Below are 22,374 nucleotides of genomic sequence, written 5' to 3'. Positions count from 1 at the left end.
GGCATTTGGTATATGGCATTTGGTATATGGCATTTGGTATATGGCATATGGCATATGGTATATGGTATATGTGTGAATGCTGGGCATGAGAGGGTAGAGCAGAAGGATCTTGACTCAGAAGCAGCTTGAATTACACAATAAGTTTAAGGCCAATCTGAGCATATAGTGAGACCCCATCTCAAAAATAAAGAAGTTTTAAATAGAAAATGACAGTATGATACTTTAAATTACCAAGTGGGTTTTAAGTATGAAACTTCCTTTCAAGTTTTATAAATTTCTTTTTCAGCCTTTTTACAGGAAGAGTGAATCTTTTAAAGTTTACCATTTCACAATTTTGCACAAGCACTTGGGAAATCACGTTTCGTCACTAACAGGTAAAGAGATTTATTTACTCTCATGTAGTAACAGTTAAAAAACAAACAAACCTTGAAAAACAGTGGGGTATGGTGGTACACTCTGTTATTCCAGCATTTTGGAGGTAGAGACAGAAGGATAGAGAGTTTAAGAAGAGCCTGAGACACATAGTGGGGCCCTATCTCAAAAACCAAAGGCCAGGGGTGTGTGTCAGTGCAGGGGGTTCCCAGGAATGTGCAAGACTGGGTGTGATCTCCAGCACTACACACACACACACACACACACACACACACACACACAAACACATACACAAAGGAGGAAAGGAGAGAGGAAGTAAGAGAGGGAGGAATGGGATAAGGCAAAGCCTCCATCTTCCTCATAGAAAAGCTACCCCACATGAGCCTCTTGACCCCACCCACATATGATTAGATAAAGGTAATAAATGAATACCTCTATTTTTACCAGCCGGTCAAGAAATTTGTTAAATCTTCCAAACACCAGGTGAGACTGGAAATCCCAGGGTCTCTGTTCTGTGTTCCCTGTGAAATAGCTTGCCAACCCTTTTCTATATTTGAAAAAAGAATCCCGGAAGGACTTTAAGACACTGATGGCCACCTGCACCTTTTCCAGTGCGTCTTCAATTTCTACCTTCAGAAGATCTTCAGGTGAGAGGTATGCTCTTGCCTAGGATTTAATTATAAAGGAACCACGATCAAAAATGCATTTTTAAAAAATTTTAAGTATCTGTTTGAGTTAAACATTTTAGATTACAATTTCTAGAACGGAGACAAAAATGCTATTGAGGAAAGACAGCATAAACTCTAGAAATGTAAACACTCCAGTTTTGATGGTATACTTTCAGGGGAGAGTAAAGTGCAGGAGGGTGCAGATTTATATATTCTAATGAAAACTACATTTTTACTGAATCTCATGTGAATGATAATAAGGACTTTGCACAGATATTCCTACCACCAATATTCTAGACAATCAGATTTTCACACAAAGAAATACATAAGCCAGCAAGACTATCCATCAGAACACAGGTTTTCACAGGTTGGTCACTCTACCAGTGTTATTAGGTCATTTGTGAAGGTATAAAGAGTTGGTTATGTGTGGTCTATCTCTGGAAACTCTTTCCCATTCATGGATTTTTGCTGTGAAGCATAAGCAGCACCACAGGACATAGGATCAAGATGAGCTAGGCTACATGAATTTGTTTTTTAAGTGGAGATGGGAGTGGGGTGGGGGAAGCAATGGGTAAGACTTGTGAGTCTGCAGGGCTTAAAAAGGAAATGGACAAACCCCTGAATGAACACAAAGAGAACAGGAATAAACTCCAAAGTCTGAGACAACACAAATTTTCCTTCACAAAAATGGGACAAAAGAAATTGTATCCAAACCAATTCCATAGGCCAAACCAGCCCTATAGAAAATACCAGAAGGAACACCACTTGACACTGAAGAAAGAATAAGCAAAGCCAAGAGACTGAGAGGAAAACAATGACATCATGATAACTGGTGCACAAATGACATCATGATAATTGGTGTACAAATAACATCATGGTAACTGGTGTACAATGACATCATCATAACTGATGTAAAGTGACATCATCATAACTGGTATACAATGACATCATGATAACTGGTGCACAATGATATCATGATAATTGATGTACAAATAATATCATCATAACTGGTATATAGAGACATCATCAAAACTGGGTACAATGACATCATGATAACTGGTGCATAATGATATCATGATAATTGGTGTACAGTGACATCATGATAACTGATATAAAAATAACATCATGAAAATTAGTATACAATGACATCATCATAACTGGTGTACAAATAACATCATGTCGGGTTGTTTTTTTAAAAAAAATCATGTTTAATTTGAACTATCCTGCATAGAGGAATGTTACAATCATCAGAAACCATAGACTTCAAAACAAAAAGGCCTGTCTTAAGTATGGGACGGCTCCCTGGAAGTTGCTGGTCAAGGGATCAAAACAGGCAAACAAACAAAAATAAAACAAAACCTTCAAAACAATAATGTTCTTGCCCTTGCCCTTGGTTGCCCAGCAGAGCTTGGTGGTAAGAATCCTACTACTGAGGACACCACATAGTTTGATCCCAGAACTTTGGAAAAATCAAACCAGTAATGAGTTAGAGAGGGAGAGGCAGAGGGCAGGCTTCTGGGAGAGAAAGGTACTAAAAGTCACACCCAGTTGTGGATGCTGTGAACTGCATTAAGGACTTACACAGCAAGACACACCACTGTGCAACAGTGACACAAATGTCTCTGGAGTAGCCTCAGCTGTCTGATCAGATAAAAGGCCCACTCAGCAGGAGGGAACTCATGCTTGGTACTGTAAACTTGACCAAGAGCCTGTTGCTAGAGAGGCCACCGACCCTGAGAGAGAAACCACTATCATTCTGTTGAAGTGAAATAGCATCAAACAGCTATATCAGAGAAGAGGTGACTGTGGTGTCCTCAAGTGGGACATCAATACAGATTATACCTATACCTATACATATACATATATACATGTCCTCTGCCCAAGGCTCATGGAATATCATGAAAGGGGCAGATTCTAAAATCCAGACCTTATAGAGGACAGCTGAAGAAGAAAGTCTGCTGGACATGACAGGCAGGTGCGCTCATGAACTCTCAACAGCTGCAGATACTACATAACACCTGCGTACGATCAGTCTAGTCAGTATTCCAGCGTGGATGGGGAGGCTCACAGGGCCCCACTCCTAGTTAAGAAGCTACAGTCAGGGGATGGTCTTCAGGAAGAGAAAGTCAGCTTTATTCGGGGATAGGGCTACTGTTGCCTATACTACAGTGGACAGTCCTCTATACACGTCCATGCAGACAGCACTAATGGGACTCAGTGGATTTCATGTATGTATGATGTGACGGTATGAGGCCCATGTGGGATGTGGAAAGATGGGCCTGGGAGATGTTGGAATGGGAGAGTGAGGCATGGCCATGTATGTTGTGATAAAAGAAAAAATAAGTGTGTGTCGGTTTGTGGCTGCTTAGAAAGTTGCCCCACACCTCAGTGGGCACTGAAATGAAAGCCATGGTGTGCCACATAATACTTGAGAGGTCTTTTAGCTTCTCTCATGCAGATGCTTGACTTCTCCCATCTCCCACTAATACAACCACTCTACATGCAACACAGACTCTGTTATTTGCAAAGCAGCAAGAAAACCAATGCTGCATTATCTATAAACGCCACTGATCATAATCCCACAAGTTCTAGTTCACGTTGCTTCCTGTTAAACTCTCTTGTCCCGCTCAGGCTAGACAGCTAATTGATGGCCACATGAAAGCTGTTAACACTTCACAGAGAACAAGATAGAAAACTATGAGTATTCATTTCATGGCGTAAGTTTTGAGACGGTTGCTTTTTCCTATGGTATACTGTACATTCCAGGCATCTTCTACATGCCTTCTGTAACATATTGAGAAGCTGAAGAGTCTATGGTGATAATCCAGTTTGCCTTCCTGTTGCAGCAGCTTCCTATCACCTAATTACCTACAGATAAAATGACAAATCACTGGGACAAGCCATCCCTGTATCCATTCCTATCCATCTTAGCTGGCTCTCATGGAGCGGAGTCCATTGCAGCCAATTAACTTCCCATCCATGTAGCAGTGCCTCCTGAGACAGGTCACTGGTACTTCATATCCCAGACAGCAACACCCAGACTATGTCCTCGCACTGCACAGCAGAGAATGTCAGGGACAGAGCATGGCGGGAGTCAGCGCACATGCTTATGATCAAGCTAGGAGCTACTAATTACTTTTGTGTCATCAGCTAAGCTGTCTCATGGGGTTGATTCCCTTATCTGCAAAATGAGGAGTGTAGCTTAGGGGACCCTCATGAGCACCAGGCCCCATATCAGAACCGTTTTAAGTAAAACAGTCAGCCTTGCACATCAACGGGCTCCTTATTCAAAACCATGAACCAAATGCAGTTTTTAAGAGCCCACCTGAGCAAGACATTAGAACAGCTATTTAATATCTCATTTACATTGCATTATGGGGCACTACGAGCAATTTGGAGATCATTTTAAAGTACATGGTATAAAAATGCATAGATCACACCCAAATACTAGATCACTTTTATTTTGAGTTTAGTTTGGTAGCTATGGTAGATCCTACAATGTTAGTATCCATATTATTTGGGTATTATTATTATCATTATTAGTATTATAAGGCACTATAAAGAGCCAGTGAAATGGTTCAGCAGATAGAGGCTCTTGCTGCTAAGCCTGATGATAAACTAATAAGTTTATTATCCATAAGCCAATTAATTATCAATTGTCCAATTTATCAACATGCCAGCTTGCTTCTATCTCCTAGCTGCTTTCTTCCTCTTATAGACTTTTATAGACTCATACATTCCGCTATTAACACACCCTTTGTCCAAAACACACTTAGCCTTCTTAAGAATCTGTGGATCATGTAGATTCTTCTTAAGAATCTACAAGAAAGAGAGAACACACTATGGACTAGATAGGGTAGTGAGACCAAATTAGTTCTAATTCACAATGACAACATAGTAGTGTCAAGTTAACACAGAAATGAGAGAGGACCGTGTTACCAATGTGTGTGTGTGTGTGTGTGTGTGTGTGTGTGTGTGTGTGTAGCAAGCAGGAGATATTTTTCATGGGGCTAGCCTAAAGAGTGATGTTAATGGTCACTGTAAGACAAGTCAAAACAAACATCTTCCTGCTAAAGTAGAACCAACTGATGAGTGCAGCAGACAGCAGACAGGAACTGCAAGCAATGGAAAGCTCCTAACCCACCTATGGGGGACCTGAGCTTCCAGCAAACAATTGTGCCAGTGGGGATGGCAAAGGCAGTGTGACAATATCTTTGACTTTTCAGTATAGGTTTGTGGGTACAACTGAAATCCATACAACTTAAGTATCAGTACTGACATTTTTTAAATTAAAAAGTACTATGCAGGAGTGGCAAGATGGCTCATCAAGTTGCCTGCTGTTAAACCTGATGACCTGAGTTCAGGCCCCCACATCCACATGGTATGAGAAAAGAACCAGTTCCTGCAACTTATTTTTTTCTGACTTGAATTAATGAAATAAATGAAATTGGATTTTAAAAATTGTATTATGTCTGAGCATAACAGTGGATGCCTTTAATCCCAGCACTCAGGAGACAGAGGTGGATGGATCTCTATGAGTTCCAAGCTAGCCAGAGTACACAGTTAGACCCTGTGGTTTGGGGTTTGTTTGTTTGTTTGTTTGTTTGTTTAAAGTCCTGCCATGATACATTGTATGCCCTGTGATCCAAGCACTCAAAAGCAGAAACAGGAAGATCATAAGCTCAAGTCTATCCTGGGCTACCTGAGTGTTCTACACAAGCTTGTATGTAGCAAGTTTCTCTCTCAATCTCCTCTCTCTCTCTCTCTCTCTCTCTCTCTCTCGTTCTCCCCCTCTCTTGGTTCCCCCTCTCTCCCTCTCTCTCTCCCTCTCTCCCTCTCTCACTCTCGCTCTCTCCTTCATATATATACATATATATGTATATATATGTGCATACACACACACACACACATACACACACACACACACACACATATATATATATGTATATGTATATGTATATGTATATGTATATGTATATGTATTTGGGGTACCAGACACCCTCATATAGACATACATATAATCAAAACACCAATGCAAAAATAAATAATTTTTTTGAAAAGAAAGTAAGTCAGAACCAGAAAATTAGAAAGTTAGCTAGGAAACAAGTCATTTAGAAAGTTAGTTAGCTAATTGTTAGTTAAAAAGTTAGTTTATGGGACTGGGGTGGTGCTTACTCAGGAAAATACTGGTCACAGAAGCATGAAGACCTAAGTTTGACCTCCAGAACCCACAGAGATTGCAAATGTATAGCCATAGCACACAGTGGGCAGAGAGATGTGTCCCCAGAGTTCTTGACTATTCCACCTAACAATCAGTGGCCACTAGATTCCGTGAGGGGTCCTGTCTCAAAGGATATGATGGTGAATGATTCAGGAAAACTCCAGATATCACACATGTGCATGTACACTCACATATGTGTGCCCATGCACGTGCAAACATACACATCAAAAACACACACACAAAAATCTTGACAAAACAGAATGTATATGGTGTTTGCTAAACATATAAAATAATAAACAATGGGGAAAGAAGGGGGAATTACATCTTTAGAGACTCCAGTACCAGAGTTGGCTCACTGGTGATCTTAGATTCCTAACATGTTGGGACAGGCTTACTACAAAGTTAGCGATCTGCTAATTTGAGAATCATGGAAATCAGGTCAAGGGAACCTTTGGACAGAACCCAGAACTAAGGAACAAGAGAAGCCACAGTATTTCCTTGGGAGCTTGGCAGCTCTGGCTGTTAACACAGACTGGAAACCAAGATAATAGCTTGACAGGCTTAAAGGTAACTAGGGCTATCTCATGAGCCATAGACAACAGGGCTTTGTGGCGTAATGGTTTTGGTAATTTTGAAACTGAGAAGGTCCTTCAAAAGGAGTCAGGGAAAAGCACCAGCTAAATGTACAAGAAGCTTCTTAGGTCCACTTGGAGATGCAAGGTGCTGGCAGCAGGTACTCACTTACCCACAGGGCAAGACAGAGTTGACCCTCAATGAACAGAAACCAGAGGAGATGCTGATAAAACATAGCAAGGAATGTCTCGCTGCTATCTATTCCCCATCAATAGCCACAGCCAGCCTGGCAGTCAGTAAGCCAGTGAGAGAACAAAGATTTGCCTTGTGTTGAGCTTTTGTTAAACACCAGGCACCACATTGTAGGGCAGATTCCAGCTGGTATGTGTCTAAAGCCCTCCCATACATTGCTGCACCAGAAGCACATAGAAGGGGAAATTTAACAAGTCAACAACACACGCTAGAACAGCAGTTCTCAACTTGTGGGCTGTGTATCATATATCCTGCACATCAGATATTTATAGCATGACTCATAGCTGTAGTAATTAGTTATGAAGTAGTAATGAAATAATCTTATGGTTGGGGGTCACCAAAACATGAGGAGCTGTATTAAAAGTCAACTGTGTTAGGAAGGTTGAGAACTGCTGGTCTAGAAGCTCTAAAGTTCACACATCTATAGAGTCTGGCCCCCCACTAACCTTTAAGATTCTACATGGACTTAGGGCTTTTAGCGTATAACTAAGATTAAATGATGTTGAAAGAATGGGCCCCAGCTGGGTATAACATCAGCTCTCAGGAGAGTAAAGCAGGGGGATCAAGAGTTTAAGACCATCCTCATCTACCACATCGAGTTCAAGGCCAGCCTGGGCTATTGCTGTTTTTTCTGCCTTGTTGTTTTCTAGATGCCAGGTTTCTAATCCAACAGGATTGTGGGTTACAAGGAGGAGAAACAGGCTGGCTACAGAACAAAGAGCTTCCTCACCAGTACTTGACCCTAACTTCCCCCTGACTGCAGAGCACATACTGTATGAAGAGCCATCTAGGCTGTTTGTTACTCTGGGTCATTTAAGTATGTCATCCGCAGACGACTAAGAAAGACCACACTGGATCTCATGGTGTTTAAGCATCTCTTTCCTTGGGTGTTGTTGTTGCCTGATCTCTTATCATATCCTGTAGCAGGAATAGCAGGCCCACTTCTATGTAAACACTAGGGACCATGCAGCTGCGAAAGCATCTCTACAGGAGGACATAATTGAGGACTGACTACCTATGACACCATCATTCCTGCAGGAGGATCTAATTGAAGACTGCCTGAGAGAGCAAGGATTGCTAGTGCAAACAATGCCAGCAGGTAGGGTTGGGCGGAGAGTTGTCCAGTACACAGGCAACAATATCCTCTGTGGATACAAGGATAAAAGCTCACACATAAAGGAGGAGGAGGTGCAGGGTTGGAGAAGGGGAGGAGGGTACTTCCATCATGTTTAAAAAGACAGTTCCCAAGCTAAACAAGAAGTACAGAAACATAAGCAAATTTAAAAACAGCGAATTAGAATTATTTCCATATAATCCCATTACTGTTTTCTTTTTTCAAGGACACTTGATTTTGAGTAATTTTCTTACTTTACTCTCCAAAGGTCTCCCAGCAGCCAATACTACAAAATACAAAGCATGGCTGTGAGCCTGTTGCTGGAAGATACACTAAATGTGTTTAACCTCTTGGCCTCTTAAATCCGTTTGCTTAAGTAAACAAAACCCAGAAACGGTTTGTTCTTTGACTCACTGTTCTGAGCACTGCATAGTGCTAAGGCAATGTAAAGTCACCTGGCTGTTGCTCACAGAAGTCCTGTCTGAAAGCGGAAAGGAAACGGTGCTCTCGCCGACATTTGGATTTGTCTGTTAGGTTGTTCATTGTTAGGTCTATTCGTTAATATTGGGTGAATGAAGCCTACTATTCATGCCAATGATTGTTATTATACTCAATTGTCAGTGCTTCTTACCTGGTCAATGAAGAGGTTACAAAACTCTTGCAGTAAAATTATAACCCGAGCAGGGATGTTATAAAACTTGGAGTGACTCCAGATAAGACAGATGGTGTGAAGCAATGGGGCAATCAGTGTTCCAGTCTGTGGGAATTCCGATTCCTGGAGACCTTGAATGTGTCTCCTCAGAGGTCTTAGGTGAAGTTCCACGTCCTGGGCTTCAAGAAGAGCTGCAAAAGGGGAAAGCCATTAGAGTCCCACAGTGTCTTTTTACAAGTCCAGGACAGCCATACTTTCCCATTCTGTGAAATATCCTACAAGCTGCATGTGTGTGAGCCGTCTGGAGGGCTGTAGACTAGCCATTTGTAACTCAGCCTCCCTGGAGTGCACTGGACTAGTTACTCACAGACCATAAGTAATTGTAGCTAAAGACCCAGAGGGAAGGAAACGTCCAAGTCTAAAGAGAGCTGTTTAACCGCTTGGAAATCTTGTGGGAATAAAGCATCTGTGTAGTCATCCTCTCACAGCTGAATGCTAAAGCTTCTCAGGACCACATAATGCACCATCTCATTCCAGGCTCCTGAGTAACTGGTGAGACAAATACTACGTTATTCACTAAGATCTGGTTAAAAATATTAGGCGTGCTGATGAAAGCAGTTTGGAAGTAGGCAAGAGGCACAATAATACAATGCCATGGCTGATCTAAATGTCACTAAACCCACACTGTACGAAGACTAGTTTTATAGGAATTTTGATTTGAATAAAAACCATGTTAATCAGGTTAAGAGTCGAAGAAAGATTCTCACTTTGATAGTGAAACTGTCTCCAATTCAAAACAAGCTATGGGTTGTATGTAAAGGTATGTAAAGGTTGTATGTAAAGGTATGTAAGTAATGGTATGTAAGTAAAGGTATGTAAGTAAAGGTATGTAAGTAATGTAAGCTATGGGTTGTATGTAAAGGTATGTAAGTAAAGCTAAGCTTTACTTTTTTGTGTTCTCTCCAAGGACTCATGTCAAAGACAAATAAGAAAATCCTACTGAGCTTTGCCCCTTACACCTACTGCTGGACTTGAAAAGGAACCAGCTCAGACTCCCACCCAGTAATAAAGGCTGGAGGAGAAAGAGGGTTCGGAGCTGTTTTTTTTTTTTTCTTCCAGATATATGACTGTATTGAGATTGTTGTAGATTTATTGGTGTCAATTTAGAAATTTAATAATCACACTACAGTTAAGCATCCTTCACACGTGCTAAGCATCTCTGCTGATTTCAGTCTGAAGTATATCTTTGACATGAATCTCTCCATCTCTGGGTGACCATAGGTTTGAGCCACTGAAAAATGTTCTTCTCTGAATCTTCAGGTTATATGTAGATCCCTGGGTCTCATTCCTAAAGCTCTGTTCCCATGAAGTGTTTATCTTATATTAAAAGAAGAAAGATGTCATTTGCCTTTATTTACTGAGGACTAAAAATGCAATGTGCTCATTGCTACATACAGGTGTATACAAGACCTCCATCCAGTGGCTCTCAGAGAAGAGAGTTTGCCTCCAGAAGACATTTGGTGATGTCTAAGAGGCACTTTTGTTTACCACAGTTGAAGTGGGTACAGCGGGCAGCAGTGAAGGGGGCTGCCAACAGGCTGATACCTGGATGACCTATCAGGACGAAGACGTAGCCTAAGTCATGAGAAGCAACACCACCTTATGTCTCACAGCAAGTCCACAATGGGAATGTGGAGAGGGCAGTTGGCCGTTGGGAAAGCAGAATCCTAGAAACTTACAAATGGTTCATAAACTGACATAGAACTGGAATTCACATCTAACAACAAGCCACTTTTAGCCCACCCCTCCCCATCTCTTCAGATACAATCCTTAGAGGCAAATGTAGAAACAGACACTTCGAGTGAATTTTTAATTACTTCTAAAGGGCACATGGGAGAATAAAAGTGTTCTTACGTTGGAAACAGCAAAATGAAAAATAAAAACCAGATGTTTGTTTAGCTTTAGCTGTAAGATGTATCCTTCAGTAGCATATATACCAAATGCAGGTATTTGTTTAAACAGGGACAAAAGGGGGGGGCGCTATCATCTTTCAAAGGGACTAAAGGAGAACACCGAGGACAAGCACAAGAAGAGAATTTTAGCTGGACACTTCTCACAGTTTCTCTGTTGCATATGTCTAATCTTCACCAAAACATCACGGTGAATAAACACTTGTCAACCAAGGAATCAGAAATCGAGCTCATGATGGATTCTGAGTCTATTCCCGAGAGAGACTATTCACGTTGCTTTCTGGAAACATCTACAAAATGCATTCCTGGGCCCCAGCTAAGAACAGAAGTCCTTCCCCTCTGTTATATACCTTCCAGCTAAACTTAACCCTGGGGTTATTGGCTGGGTAGATAGCACATGAACTGAAAGGGTTTGAGATTGTGATCACTGCAAAGTAAAGAGACAAGCTGCCTTTAGAAGAACCAAGTGCGCTTGCTCAGTGCGCATGCCCTGTGTGGCAGGCAGCCCTTAAGGCTGAATAGCCAAATGAGCGGGAACCAAGGGCAGATGCCACACTGATGCCCAAGGACGAGGGTCTGGGGGTCTTACCATTTTCTACTGTGGTGAAGATGCCCTTCAGAGCAGGAAGGTAGCTGCTTTGTCTTGTTCTCAGTATCTTAACCATCTTGAGCACAATGGGAGCCTGAAGCTAAAGTGGGGGAAATACTTCAATAAAAATACAAGCAAGATTGCTAAATAAATCTAGTCCCTAATGAAGAATTCACATGGCATTCCACTCACACAACATACACAGCATTTTTTAAATTTTTATTTTGGATAGGCACATGCAAGCATGGGGAGGTCAAAGGTTAACTTGTGTCAACCAGGCATGTGTGGAGGTCAGAGGTCAACTTACTGTATCACTGCTCTCCTTTTACAATGTGGGCACTGGGATCAAACTCGGGACATCAGGCTGAGCACCAAGTGCTTTTCCCTGCTGAGCCACCTTATGGGTGCTGTGAACAGTGTTTGAGACTCAGTGGCATATTGGTTCCAAGATGAAAATAAATCTAAGAACCTGTTTTCAAAAGTCTGCATTTTATTTTACATTTAGTTTTTCCAAAAGATGGGTCTGCATATTATTCATATAAATTATTAATGATCTGTTTCAGAAAACCTCCAATCAAGAGACACATGAATGAACACCATAGATTTTAGAATATCATACTAAGTCACTGGGCAGGAAGCACCCAACAAAGAGACCAAAGTTAGTACTTCCACAGCCAAGCAGCATCCTGCTCCTCCCCAAATCCAACTGACCATAGTGATTTTGCTGTCTAGCTGTAAGTCAATTTGATACAATCTAAAGTCACTTAGGAGGGAGGACTCTCAATGGAGAAAAATGTCTCCATAAGATTTGCCTATAGGCAACTCTGCAATGCCTTTTCTTAGTGATGGATGTGCAGGGTCTATCTCACTGTAGGCAGTGCTTGTGGTACCCAGTGCTATGAAAAGGGAGACTATGCAAACCGGTAAGCAGCATCCCTCTATGGCCTCTGCCTAGGCTTCTGCCTTGAGTTCCTGCCATGGCATCCCTGGATGATGAACTACAAACTCTTAAGATAAAATAAACCCCTTTCTCCTCCCAAGTTGTTTTTGGTGATGGTTTTATTACAATAGAAATTCAAACTGAGGCAGTAATTAAACCTTGCCATCTCCAGCCTTCCCACATGGAACCGCCCTTTCTCCTGTTAAATAGTATTTCTAATGATCACAGATGCTACCAAAATATCCTATAAAGGCAATCAGCCTCCGTCATCCTTAACTTAAATATGCATTTCCTGCAGACAGCATTGCGGAGTAAGAAAAGTGCAGACTCCTTAGTCATACAAAGCAAGGCCTCTCATTAGGTTTAGAAAGAATCCCAGTGCCTTCTACTCACTTGATGATATATGCATTTCAGGTTACCATGCCTCACAGTCCAGAAGTCGAGCTCTGTCTCAGGAGTCGGGTGGAGGCCACTCAATAGTGGCTGTGCTGAATCTTTTTCTATGATTTCTTGGATCTGATGTGACCATTTAATGATTACAGATTCAATGGCATGGAGTATTCTCCTCTCATCTGATTGTGGCCTATAAATATTATATGATTAATAAAAGCATCCAACAGTGACTTTATCCAAATAAAGTCAGGATATGAATAGTAATGTTTTTATGCATCTGTAAACTAGTTTTCTCAATATAAATCCTTCAAAATCCATTATTTTTCATGTTCCTGGCTTGAGTTCAGCAACTCTGTATTCTGTGTTTAGTGCATCTCTTAACATTAAGAAAAATGACACAGTACAGAGAACAGTTGTCAACAAAGTGCTCAGTGGCAAATGAGGCTTCTTTATCTTCCCTCTCCTAAGGTTCAGGGACTAATACAGGAGAGAAAGCAGAAGACTGTAAGATCCAGAGGCTGGGGAGGAGCAGAGCAAAGCTGTGTCTTGTGGGCTTGGTGGACGCAATACACGTGTGAGCTCACAGCAGCCATGGTGCCTGTATAAGCCCTGTACAAGGTTAAATCAGCCAACACTGTAGCATAGAGGAGAGAGGAAACTCACAAGCTCTTTCCCCTGAGGTACTATTGATGGTAGATGGCTTCTGGGAAGGCTGAGTCAGGTTTTTAAGGGTGTGGTTCCCCAGATGGTCCCATACCCATGAGTATAGATTGGTAGCATAAACTGGATTGAGTGGGTTACTTAAAAAGAAAGAATCTAGGACCCGAAGTTGGGAGAGGACAGGGAAGAGAAAGGAGAGTTAGTAGGAAGAATAGAAGGGGTTATAATAAAAAATACATTGTATTAAATTCTCAAAGAATAAAATTACTATATTCAAAAACTGATAAGTGAAAGCTGGAGAGATTATTCAGTGGTTAAAAATCCTTGCTGCTCTTCCAGAAGATCTGAGTTTGGATCCCAGCACCCATGTCACATGGTTCATAACCTTGCGTAACTTCAGGCACTATACCTAAACACAGATATACAAATATATATAATTTAAAATAGGTAATTATTAATAAAACTAATATAGAATTACCATAATCTTAAAGACCATTTTTCCCTAAAGGAATATTGCTGACATTATATGGTGATAGTTTTCTTTAGAAAGTATACTCGTAGGCTGAGGATGTACCCAGGTGGTAGAGTGCTGACCCAGAATGCACAAAGCCCTAGATTTGATAACCAGAACCATAAAACCCAGCTGTGGTGTACTATGCCTATAATCCTAGCGTGGGGATGTGGGTGCAGGAGAATTGTGAGTCAAAAGTCAACATAGTAAATTTGAGGCCCACCACAGCTGCATAAATCCTTGTTGCAAAAATATATCTACTTTAAAAGAATAAAGTATATTTTTAAGTGACATGTTTTAAAGTAACTGTTTTTGCTAATAGTTTGAGAGACCTGATACTCTGTGGGAATGTTAGCAATCCATTATCATACTATCTAGAGCACACTGTTGCTTACCTGGTCACTGAGTAATGCTGATCCAGGTCAATATTTTCTGCAATAGTAGGAACTGGAAGATGTGTTCTTCTTGACATTTTGCCCCTAAAAATGTGCATCTTATTTCTCATGACTTCTGTGTGATGTTCCACATCTTGTGAAATAAAGCATGACCAGGACTTATGATTGTTCTTATTAGACAGAATTGGGACTAATATCTAGACAAAGAACAACATTTTAAAAGCAGTTAATTAGCAGGCAATGAGTATCTTTAAATTTGTTGTTGTGAAAATTTTTCTTGTCCATAAAACCACCCTGTTTCAGAAATAATCTTCATGACTCCAAAACTACAAGGAGTGGATCGAATCAGCTGTCAATTTACACAGAGTTTCTGAGCAATAACCGGCTTTTGTAAAATAGAAAGGAGTTGCTGCTTCCCCTTTCGTTTACCCACTCACCAAGTATATTTCAATTCACAGTGTAATTCAATAACCCAAATACTTCAGGAAACAAGTAGATTTATATCAAGTGAAGTTTCCTAATTAAAGTTGAGTGTCTTGGCAGGTGTACTGACAGAAACAATGTTTCTGAGTCAGAAACAATGTTTCTGAATCACATGGGGACTAGTAGAGAGCATGTGTTCTCTGGCTCTGAGGCTTCCCAGTGGATCAAAATTTGTGTAGTAGAGAGGGATTCAACCACAGGGACCTTGTAGAACTCGTCTTCTAAAACATGAGGAACATCAGCAAAAACAGGTGCCTGAAAACACTTAAATATTTGCCTTCAGACTAGGGGCATGGCTCCACAGAATAAAGCTCTCGCTGTGCAAGCGTGAAGACCTGAGTTTGAACCCCCGAACTCATGTACAGTTGGATGTGGCAGAGAAGTGGGAAGTGAGACAAGAATCCCTCCAAATGCCATTATAATCACTGTTTACTACACGGTTCCCCTAGGTGTCAAGCTTCAGTAAGTTTATTTACAGTCTCTGTAAATAACCACCAATGACCTTGGTGGGTGGGGAAGGCCCTAGAAGCTATGCCCTTCAGCATAATAACTGCAACAACTAGAAGTTCATTCTGGTGACTGTAAACACGGAGTACATTTCTGCATTTAAAGCAACGGGGTGTTAGAAAATCCTTGCCAGGAAGGTCACTTGGCTTGTTTATTTAGAGGGTCAGAGTACAACAGTTACCAGGGTCTGTACATTGATGCTCTCTCCCAGTACTATGTGGGAATCCTACCCTTTAAATCCATGGCATCAGAGGCACTGCCATTGTCACGTGGCTAGCTCACTTATCAAATGGGATTGATGCTTACTTAAAAGGGAGCTCATTTGCCCCTTTCATCGTCCGGGTACATAGCTAGAATATACCCACCCAGAACCAGAAAAAATGGGCTCCACAGGCAAATTCAAATTTGCCAGCAATGTGATCCCCAATTTCTAACCATCCCAGCTATGAGAATCAAATTCTGTTTTGTACAGAAAACAGCATTTTGTTACAGCAGCTCCACCTGAGTCACCAAGTACTATCTAAATTAGGCTTACCATTGCTATAATGAAACACCATGACCAAAGCAACTTGGAGAGGAAAGGGTTTATCTGGCTCACACTTCCTTATCACCATTCATCACTGAAGGAACTCAAGACAGGAACTCAAACGGAAGGATCCACAGGAGCTGATACAGAAGCCATGGAGGGTGTTCCTTACTGGCTTGCTCATCAGGGCTTGCTCAGCCTGCTTTCTTATAGAATCCAGGACCACCAGCTCAGGGATGGCACCACCCACACTAGGTTCAGCCCTCTCTCATCAATCACTAACCAAGAAAATGTCCTAAAGCCAGGTGGACCTTGTGGAGGCCTTTTTCTAATTGAGGTTCCCTCCTTTCAAATGACTCTGGCTTGTGTCAAGATGTCATAATACTAACCGGCACACACTCCAGAACACTCATCTATTACTATGTGGATAACTGTAAGTAAGGCCAGAAGGGGAAGGTTCCAGGTCAGAAGTTCAACTTTAGCTTGAAATGTTAACTACACAGCTGATGGAAATTCTAGGCATGTACTCTCTGTTTGGAGCACAGAACAGAGAAACAGGCTGCAGATTGCTGAGGGGTCCCTAGCACAGCACCGTGAGCCACTGTTCAGCAGCTAGCTATGCAAGCTGCATGTGTGTCCTTAGCCACAACAACGCTTGGGATGTTTGACCTCCAGACCTACACTCTCTTGCTCATTCAAAGCTTCTTCTCTAAAGAAATGCCAGCTATTTCACAATTGTGATGTTCTTGCTTTTTTTCTCTGCCTAATGCTCAACTCAGACTCTTCACAACATTAAACTCAAACCATGTTTAGATTAAAAACTAAAAAAGGTGGGGGGAATGAAAGGAGAAGAGAGATTATTTGAGAAGTGTGATGGAGGAAGGAGAGGGGCTAACAAAGAGTGAGCGTGATCCGAGTATATTCTATGCTCTATAGAAAGCATCCCAATATAACCCAGCTGACTATAATTAATATAGCTTAATAAAAATTAACCCCAAGTCTCTGGTGGCTTATGCTGTCTTAGATATACACATTTTCATTCAAACCATATTGTAAAAATTATGGGAATTCTGGTATGGGACCATCTCAGAGAAACATGGGAAGAGTTTCAAAGTTTTCTATTGCCTTTTGTAAACCACAGCTCGTAGCATGAGAACCCAAGTTCCACGAAGCTCTGCCAACTCCCATCTAAAGGAAGGGAAACTCAAATCGTAAGTTGTTTCAAACTCTCCTGAGTCTTACAGAAGACTCTGTGTAGTAAAAATCTCTTAAGCACCTGTTTCATGCCCAAAACTTCTCCAAGTACCATACATAGAAAACCCCTCCCTATAACCAGCTAAAACTAAGGAGGGGTGTGTGTGTGTGTGTGTGTTTGTGTGTGTGTGTTTGTGTGTGTGTGTGTATGTGTGCGTGTTGGGGAGGGGTGGTGGACACCTAAGCACAGCATTGAAGCCAGGGGCAGAGACTTGGGTAGCCTGAACACAGCAAGAGACAAGACAAGAATCAAGAAGACAGCAAGAGTCACAGGAGGTTGAAGAAGAGTGTTAGTGGTTTGCTGTGGCTTGTACATCCAGTATCACATTTTCCTACCATAAACACAGGCTCAGCAGGACTTCACTGATTACCGGTGTCTCTCTGAACAACCAGACCAAGGAACTGACCTTTGTAGACAAATACCTAACTCCACAGTTCCCAGTGGTCACCTCACACAGGGAGCTCCTAGATCTTGAACTACTCTAGTTTTGTTCCCATCCCAGGAGTTCTGAGTTAACCAGTAAGATGGCTCCCCCTCAGGGCTGGTTCATTCCAAAGTTCACCATGCTTTCAGACCAGGTGAGTCTAATATCCAGCAAAGTCTGAAAATTACCACTCTCGTTCTACAGTCATTTTGGTGTTTTTATCAAAAATGTCTGAACAGACAGTATCAGGTGAGAAACCCCCCATCTTGGGCTTTATCAAGGCTCAGGCCAACTGAGTATGTCTGTACTGACAAAGCATTTAGGAGGTAGCCTATACACATGTTAAAATGCCACTGACCATTTCAAGGAATAGGTTAGTTTAGTTTTGTTACTGTTATAAAATTCCCAAGATAGAGGAGGAAAGGTTTCCTTTAACTTTCATTTCCAAGTTCTGTCCATGGGACATCAGCCCTGCTAGGCTCAGGCCTCACATCACAGCAAGAACAGATGGCAAAGTAAGATTCATCCCACAACAATGAAGAAGCAGAGAGAACCTGGTACCTAAGCCCCTCAAGGGACAGCCCTCAGTGACCTAATTTCCACCTATGAGGCCTCATGTCTTAAAAGCACCACAGCTCCCAATACTGATGATCAGTCCTTTAATATGACCACCAGACTCAGCACAGGGAAGAGGAGATTTGTGAGCAATCAGTGGCTTCATTATTGCCTCCTCTTCTCTGATATAGGTGAAACTCCATTTAGTTACTACCTTGTAACAGGAATTTGAAAACGGATGAACCTTGTCAGTTCAAGTTGGCAGGGAAATGCTCCCAGCATTGTGAAAGGAGTAAGGGAGGAGTTGCAGAGAGAAAGGGAGGGATGATCTGACATGGAGAAGGCTAATCAGTATTAGTGAATAGTGAGTGAGTTCAGAAAACAAGCTGAATGTGATCGCTTCATACCCCTGGCCAAAGAAACTGCTGGCTTCTCACACTCTTCTATTTAAGTAGACAGAGTGGCTCAACCAATGCCAGGTGTCTAGAGGTCAAGAAAACACTCAGATATTAGAGATATATCAGTACCTCATCGAAGAATGCAGTTACATATGCGAGCAATGACCTGGATATTTCTCCAAAACACACGGTTTGGGAGAAATCACTTTCTCCCGTGTTTCCCGTCACCTTCTTGGCAAAATAAACCAGCTTGTGTTTCACATCTCTTGGAATCTGGAACAAGAGCAAGATAATTAGTTCAAGTTCACTACAGAGTCTCTTTGTTAACAAGCAGGATTTGCTATATCCCACTTGCAGACAGATTGCCAACAGAAGAAGCAAAACCCTGGCATCTCGCCCATGTTTACAAACAAGGTTGCTCTGTTGCTCTTCTGTGTCCTGGAAAAGGTAGGATTCTCTCTTTTTTTTTTTTTTTTTTCATTTTTTACAATACCACCTTCAAAAACATGCCCATTACGCTAAACAGCATATACTGTAAGAATCTCATAAACAAAACCAAACATAAAAACATTTGAACATTTCAATCCTAGTGAGGGTTTTTTTTTAGGGGAGACTGGGTTTTTTTTTTTGTTTTTTGGGGATTTGTTTTTTTTTTTTTAATTTTTGCTTGTTTGAAAATAAGTCAAACTGAAACAGACGGGGTTAATTTTCCTTTCGTCTGTCAAGGCAAAGAACAAAAGTGTCTAGCCAAGATAGTTTAACATTCCTGTAACTGTTGAGGGTTTTTGTTTGTTTTGTTTTTGTTTTGTTTGCTTGTTTGTTTGGTAAATACTACCCTATTTAGCTTCTATGCTCTGAGGTCTTATGGTTTCTTGACTTGTCTGACACACAAACATTTTTTAAAAAGTTATAATTAGGAGAATACCGAAACAAAGATAGTCAAACTCACACAGCTGTAATGCAGCCTTCCTGTTACTTGCTAATATTCTGAGGGCTTGCTTGCCTCACACCTATCTTAAATGACCACACCTGGGATGATGTTACCACTTTGCAACATGAACCCCAAGCCCAACACTGCTGAAAGATAACCCACTAAGCAAGGGCTCCAAATTCAGAAAGGAAGTAAGGAAAAGAAAGCAAAGGAAAGAAAGACAACATCATTTAAGCTTGAAGTCTGTGCAATTACAGGACACACACACACACACATCATGGAACTGCCATCCGTTTTAAAGGAAAACATATCAGAGAATAAGACAATTGGACACAAGTTTTCAGAGTTCTATTGATATGTAACTTTCCAGAGGACATCTCTGCTACAAACAAGTATGGAGGTTACTTTACTTGTAATTTATGTTTTGGGGTAGACGTTCCTTTCCCAGCACCCATGTAGTGGTTATTCACAATAACCTGTAACTCCAGGTCCAAGGAATCCCAACACCCCTCTTCTGACCTCCATGGGTAACAGGTACTCACAAGGTGCACAGACATACATGCAGGCAAGAATACATATACATAAAAGTAAAATGAATACATCTTCTAAAAAGAATTTACAATTTAAGTGCCAAGATAAGACTTCTTGAAATTACTAATAATCTAATTTATGAAACAAATGTGTTTATTCTGTTCTTTAAACGACACCACACAGTCTTATTTGGTCATTACTGTTGTTGATTTTTTTGTTTATATTTGTGTTTGTGGTTTTAACAGGGTCTCATGGTGTAGCCCTGGATGTCCTGGAACTCACTGTGTAGACCAGGTGCCACCTCCTCCTTGCAGAAAACTCACAAAGATCCACCTGCCTCCTCTACCTCTGCCTCTGCCTCCCAGGTGCCAGGAGTAATGTAGTAAGCGCCACCATAAACCAGCCTACACCTGCCCCCTCCCCTTTTGTTAGAATTCGATTATTTCTTTCCTGGACAAATGTAGTTGGTAGATACTGAAACAACTCAAGCTATAAGGGTAATTTGGCCCCAAAAGCTCTCCGGGCACCATAAGCCCAGGCATCACAGGCTGCCCTAGTTTTCTTACATCATTTTATACAACCATCCCTTCATACAGCCATCCCTTCCGGCAGGCATCCATTGCAGAAAACTAATGTACAGCGTTTTCTGAAGAGCTGGTGCACATGGAGTCACGGACTTCTGCTGAGTCCAGGAGACAGACTTCAAATTTAAGTCTGTCAGTGGACATCTTAGGTCCCGTCTTACCTCGGGGGAAGCCGAGAGCCGCCCGGCGGCCGTGACACTAAACACCAGACTGGCAGGACCAGTGCTCTCCAGAAAGTCTCCTACGACCTGTCGGTGGTCTTCGCTCTCCAGATACTGGCCCCACGTCTCCTCCGGGAAGCCCAGCGCGTGGCGCAGACGGCCTCCCAGGAAGCGCACTCGCGGGTCTAGGGCAAAGCGTTGCGCTCTCCGTGCAGCTGCCGCCTCTTCATCCTCCTCGTCCTCCTGCTCCGAGGGGCTGAGCCGCAGCACAGTCCCTTCCTCCCGTGCTGCCATCTCGTACTTAGCGAGGATTCTCGGGGTCGTGCGCCACAGAGGCGATCCTCGAGCCAGCGCCAGCAGCTCTGCCGGCAGAACTAAGTGCACTAGAAGCAAGGTGGCTCCGACTGCACCGCGTCCCGTTGCCAGGGAGATGGCCGCCCCGCCCCGGCCCTGGAGTGAGGGAGGAGCAATAGTCTTGGGCGGCTCGCAGCTCCCAGGCAGAGGTTGGGAGATCAAGCCAGGGAACCACTGGACTTCTCTTCTTTCCTCCCCTGCACATCTTGGGGCTCCCAGAAATGTTCCAGGACTAGTTAGCGGCTCTGGATTCAGTAGTACTGTCTTTAGCAGATATTCCTGCTAAATTTGCCGCCCTGGTTAGTTCATCTAATCCCTAGAAAGCCGGGTCTAAGTGCTTAGTGTTTAGCTATGGATGAAGTATGCCCCTAAAGTAGTTAGGTAGCAAGAAATGCTGGGATTAAATTCCTCTGATGACATTGTCCCAGTAAAACAAAGCAAAGCAAAGCAAAACAAACAAACATTCTCTAACTTTCCTAGTTATCAAAGTTCAAGATCTAGACATCACAAATCCCGATTCTTACCTTCAGATCCCAAAAGAGACTGCACCAAGCTCTTTATAAAAGGCCAAACGCCCCAAACGCAAATGCTAGAATTGAGGGTAAGGACTGTATCTCAGAGGTGGAACGGTGGCAGAGCAAGACCGAGGCCCTAACTTCCATCTTCAGCGCCCAGAAATCTTATTTTATCCGTCATTCTCTGATATTCTCATTATTAAAGTAGTCAGAATTTTGAAGTGAGACAGCGTCTTTGAATTCAACGGGTTTCACTCATTCCCTTTCCTTCCCAACAGGAGTTGCCAAAGAAATATTGCCTCTGGTAATCCATCCATGTTTATATTAAGACTTGAACATTCTTATTACTTTCCTTTGAGAATGTTGCCTCTCATAGCCATCTCTAAGCTTTTCTGGTTATATTATCAGATTCTTGGATTTAAACGTTTCTGGGAAGCCTTCATAAAGACAACCCATCGTCAAGTCTGCCTTGTGGTCCATGGTGTCTCTTGGGAGTGTCCAGAAGCTAGGTGTGGAAGACTAACCCTGAGTTTATACTCTCTTGACCTTATATTCTAGGTTTGTATACTCCTAATTCTGGCACCAGAAATAAATAAATAAATAAATAAATAAATAAATAAATAAATAAATACAGGAGATGGCTTATTGCTCCAGAGTATTAGCCCTGCAAGCCTGGCTACCAAAACGATATCCCTAGAATTCACATAAAAGCTCAATTTGGTGGGGGGGGGGGTGTACCTGTAACCTAACACTTCTGAGATGAGATGGGAGGCTGAGACAGGAAAATCACCTGGAAGTTCATAGACTAGCTAGCCAGCCTATCAGTTGGTGAATGGTATA

The 22,374-nt window shown here is 42.0% G+C and overlaps 1 protein-coding gene across 1 annotated transcript in view; it reads right to left on the bottom strand.

The window, feature by feature from the left end:
- The window catches only part of Dnah11 (dynein axonemal heavy chain 11), a 291,537-nt gene extending 270,375 nt beyond the window's left edge, over nucleotides 1–21,162 (bottom strand). Inside the window, exons 1-7 of the mRNA XM_028773185.1 lie at nucleotides 20,666–21,162; nucleotides 18,588–18,731; nucleotides 14,311–14,507; nucleotides 12,745–12,934; nucleotides 11,412–11,511; nucleotides 8,832–9,043; nucleotides 805–1,038 (exon numbers count right to left, since the gene is read on the bottom strand). Of these exons, the coding sequence (XP_028629018.1) occupies nucleotides 805–1,038; nucleotides 8,832–9,043; nucleotides 11,412–11,511; nucleotides 12,745–12,934; nucleotides 14,311–14,507; nucleotides 18,588–18,731; nucleotides 20,666–20,959 (1,371 nt within the window). The 5' untranslated portion in view covers nucleotides 20,960–21,162. The remainder of the gene's footprint in view (nucleotides 1–804; nucleotides 1,039–8,831; nucleotides 9,044–11,411; nucleotides 11,512–12,744; nucleotides 12,935–14,310; nucleotides 14,508–18,587; nucleotides 18,732–20,665) is intronic.
- Between the last annotated feature and the right edge of the window lie 1,212 nt (nucleotides 21,163–22,374).

Source organism: Grammomys surdaster, unplaced genomic scaffold, assembly GCF_004785775.1.
Source record: "Grammomys surdaster isolate TR1022 unplaced genomic scaffold, NIH_TR_1.0 223, whole genome shotgun sequence".
In the NCBI taxonomy this organism is placed as follows: domain Eukaryota; kingdom Metazoa; phylum Chordata; class Mammalia; order Rodentia; family Muridae; genus Grammomys; species Grammomys surdaster.
This window is presented reverse-complemented; position numbering and strand designations above follow the sequence as displayed.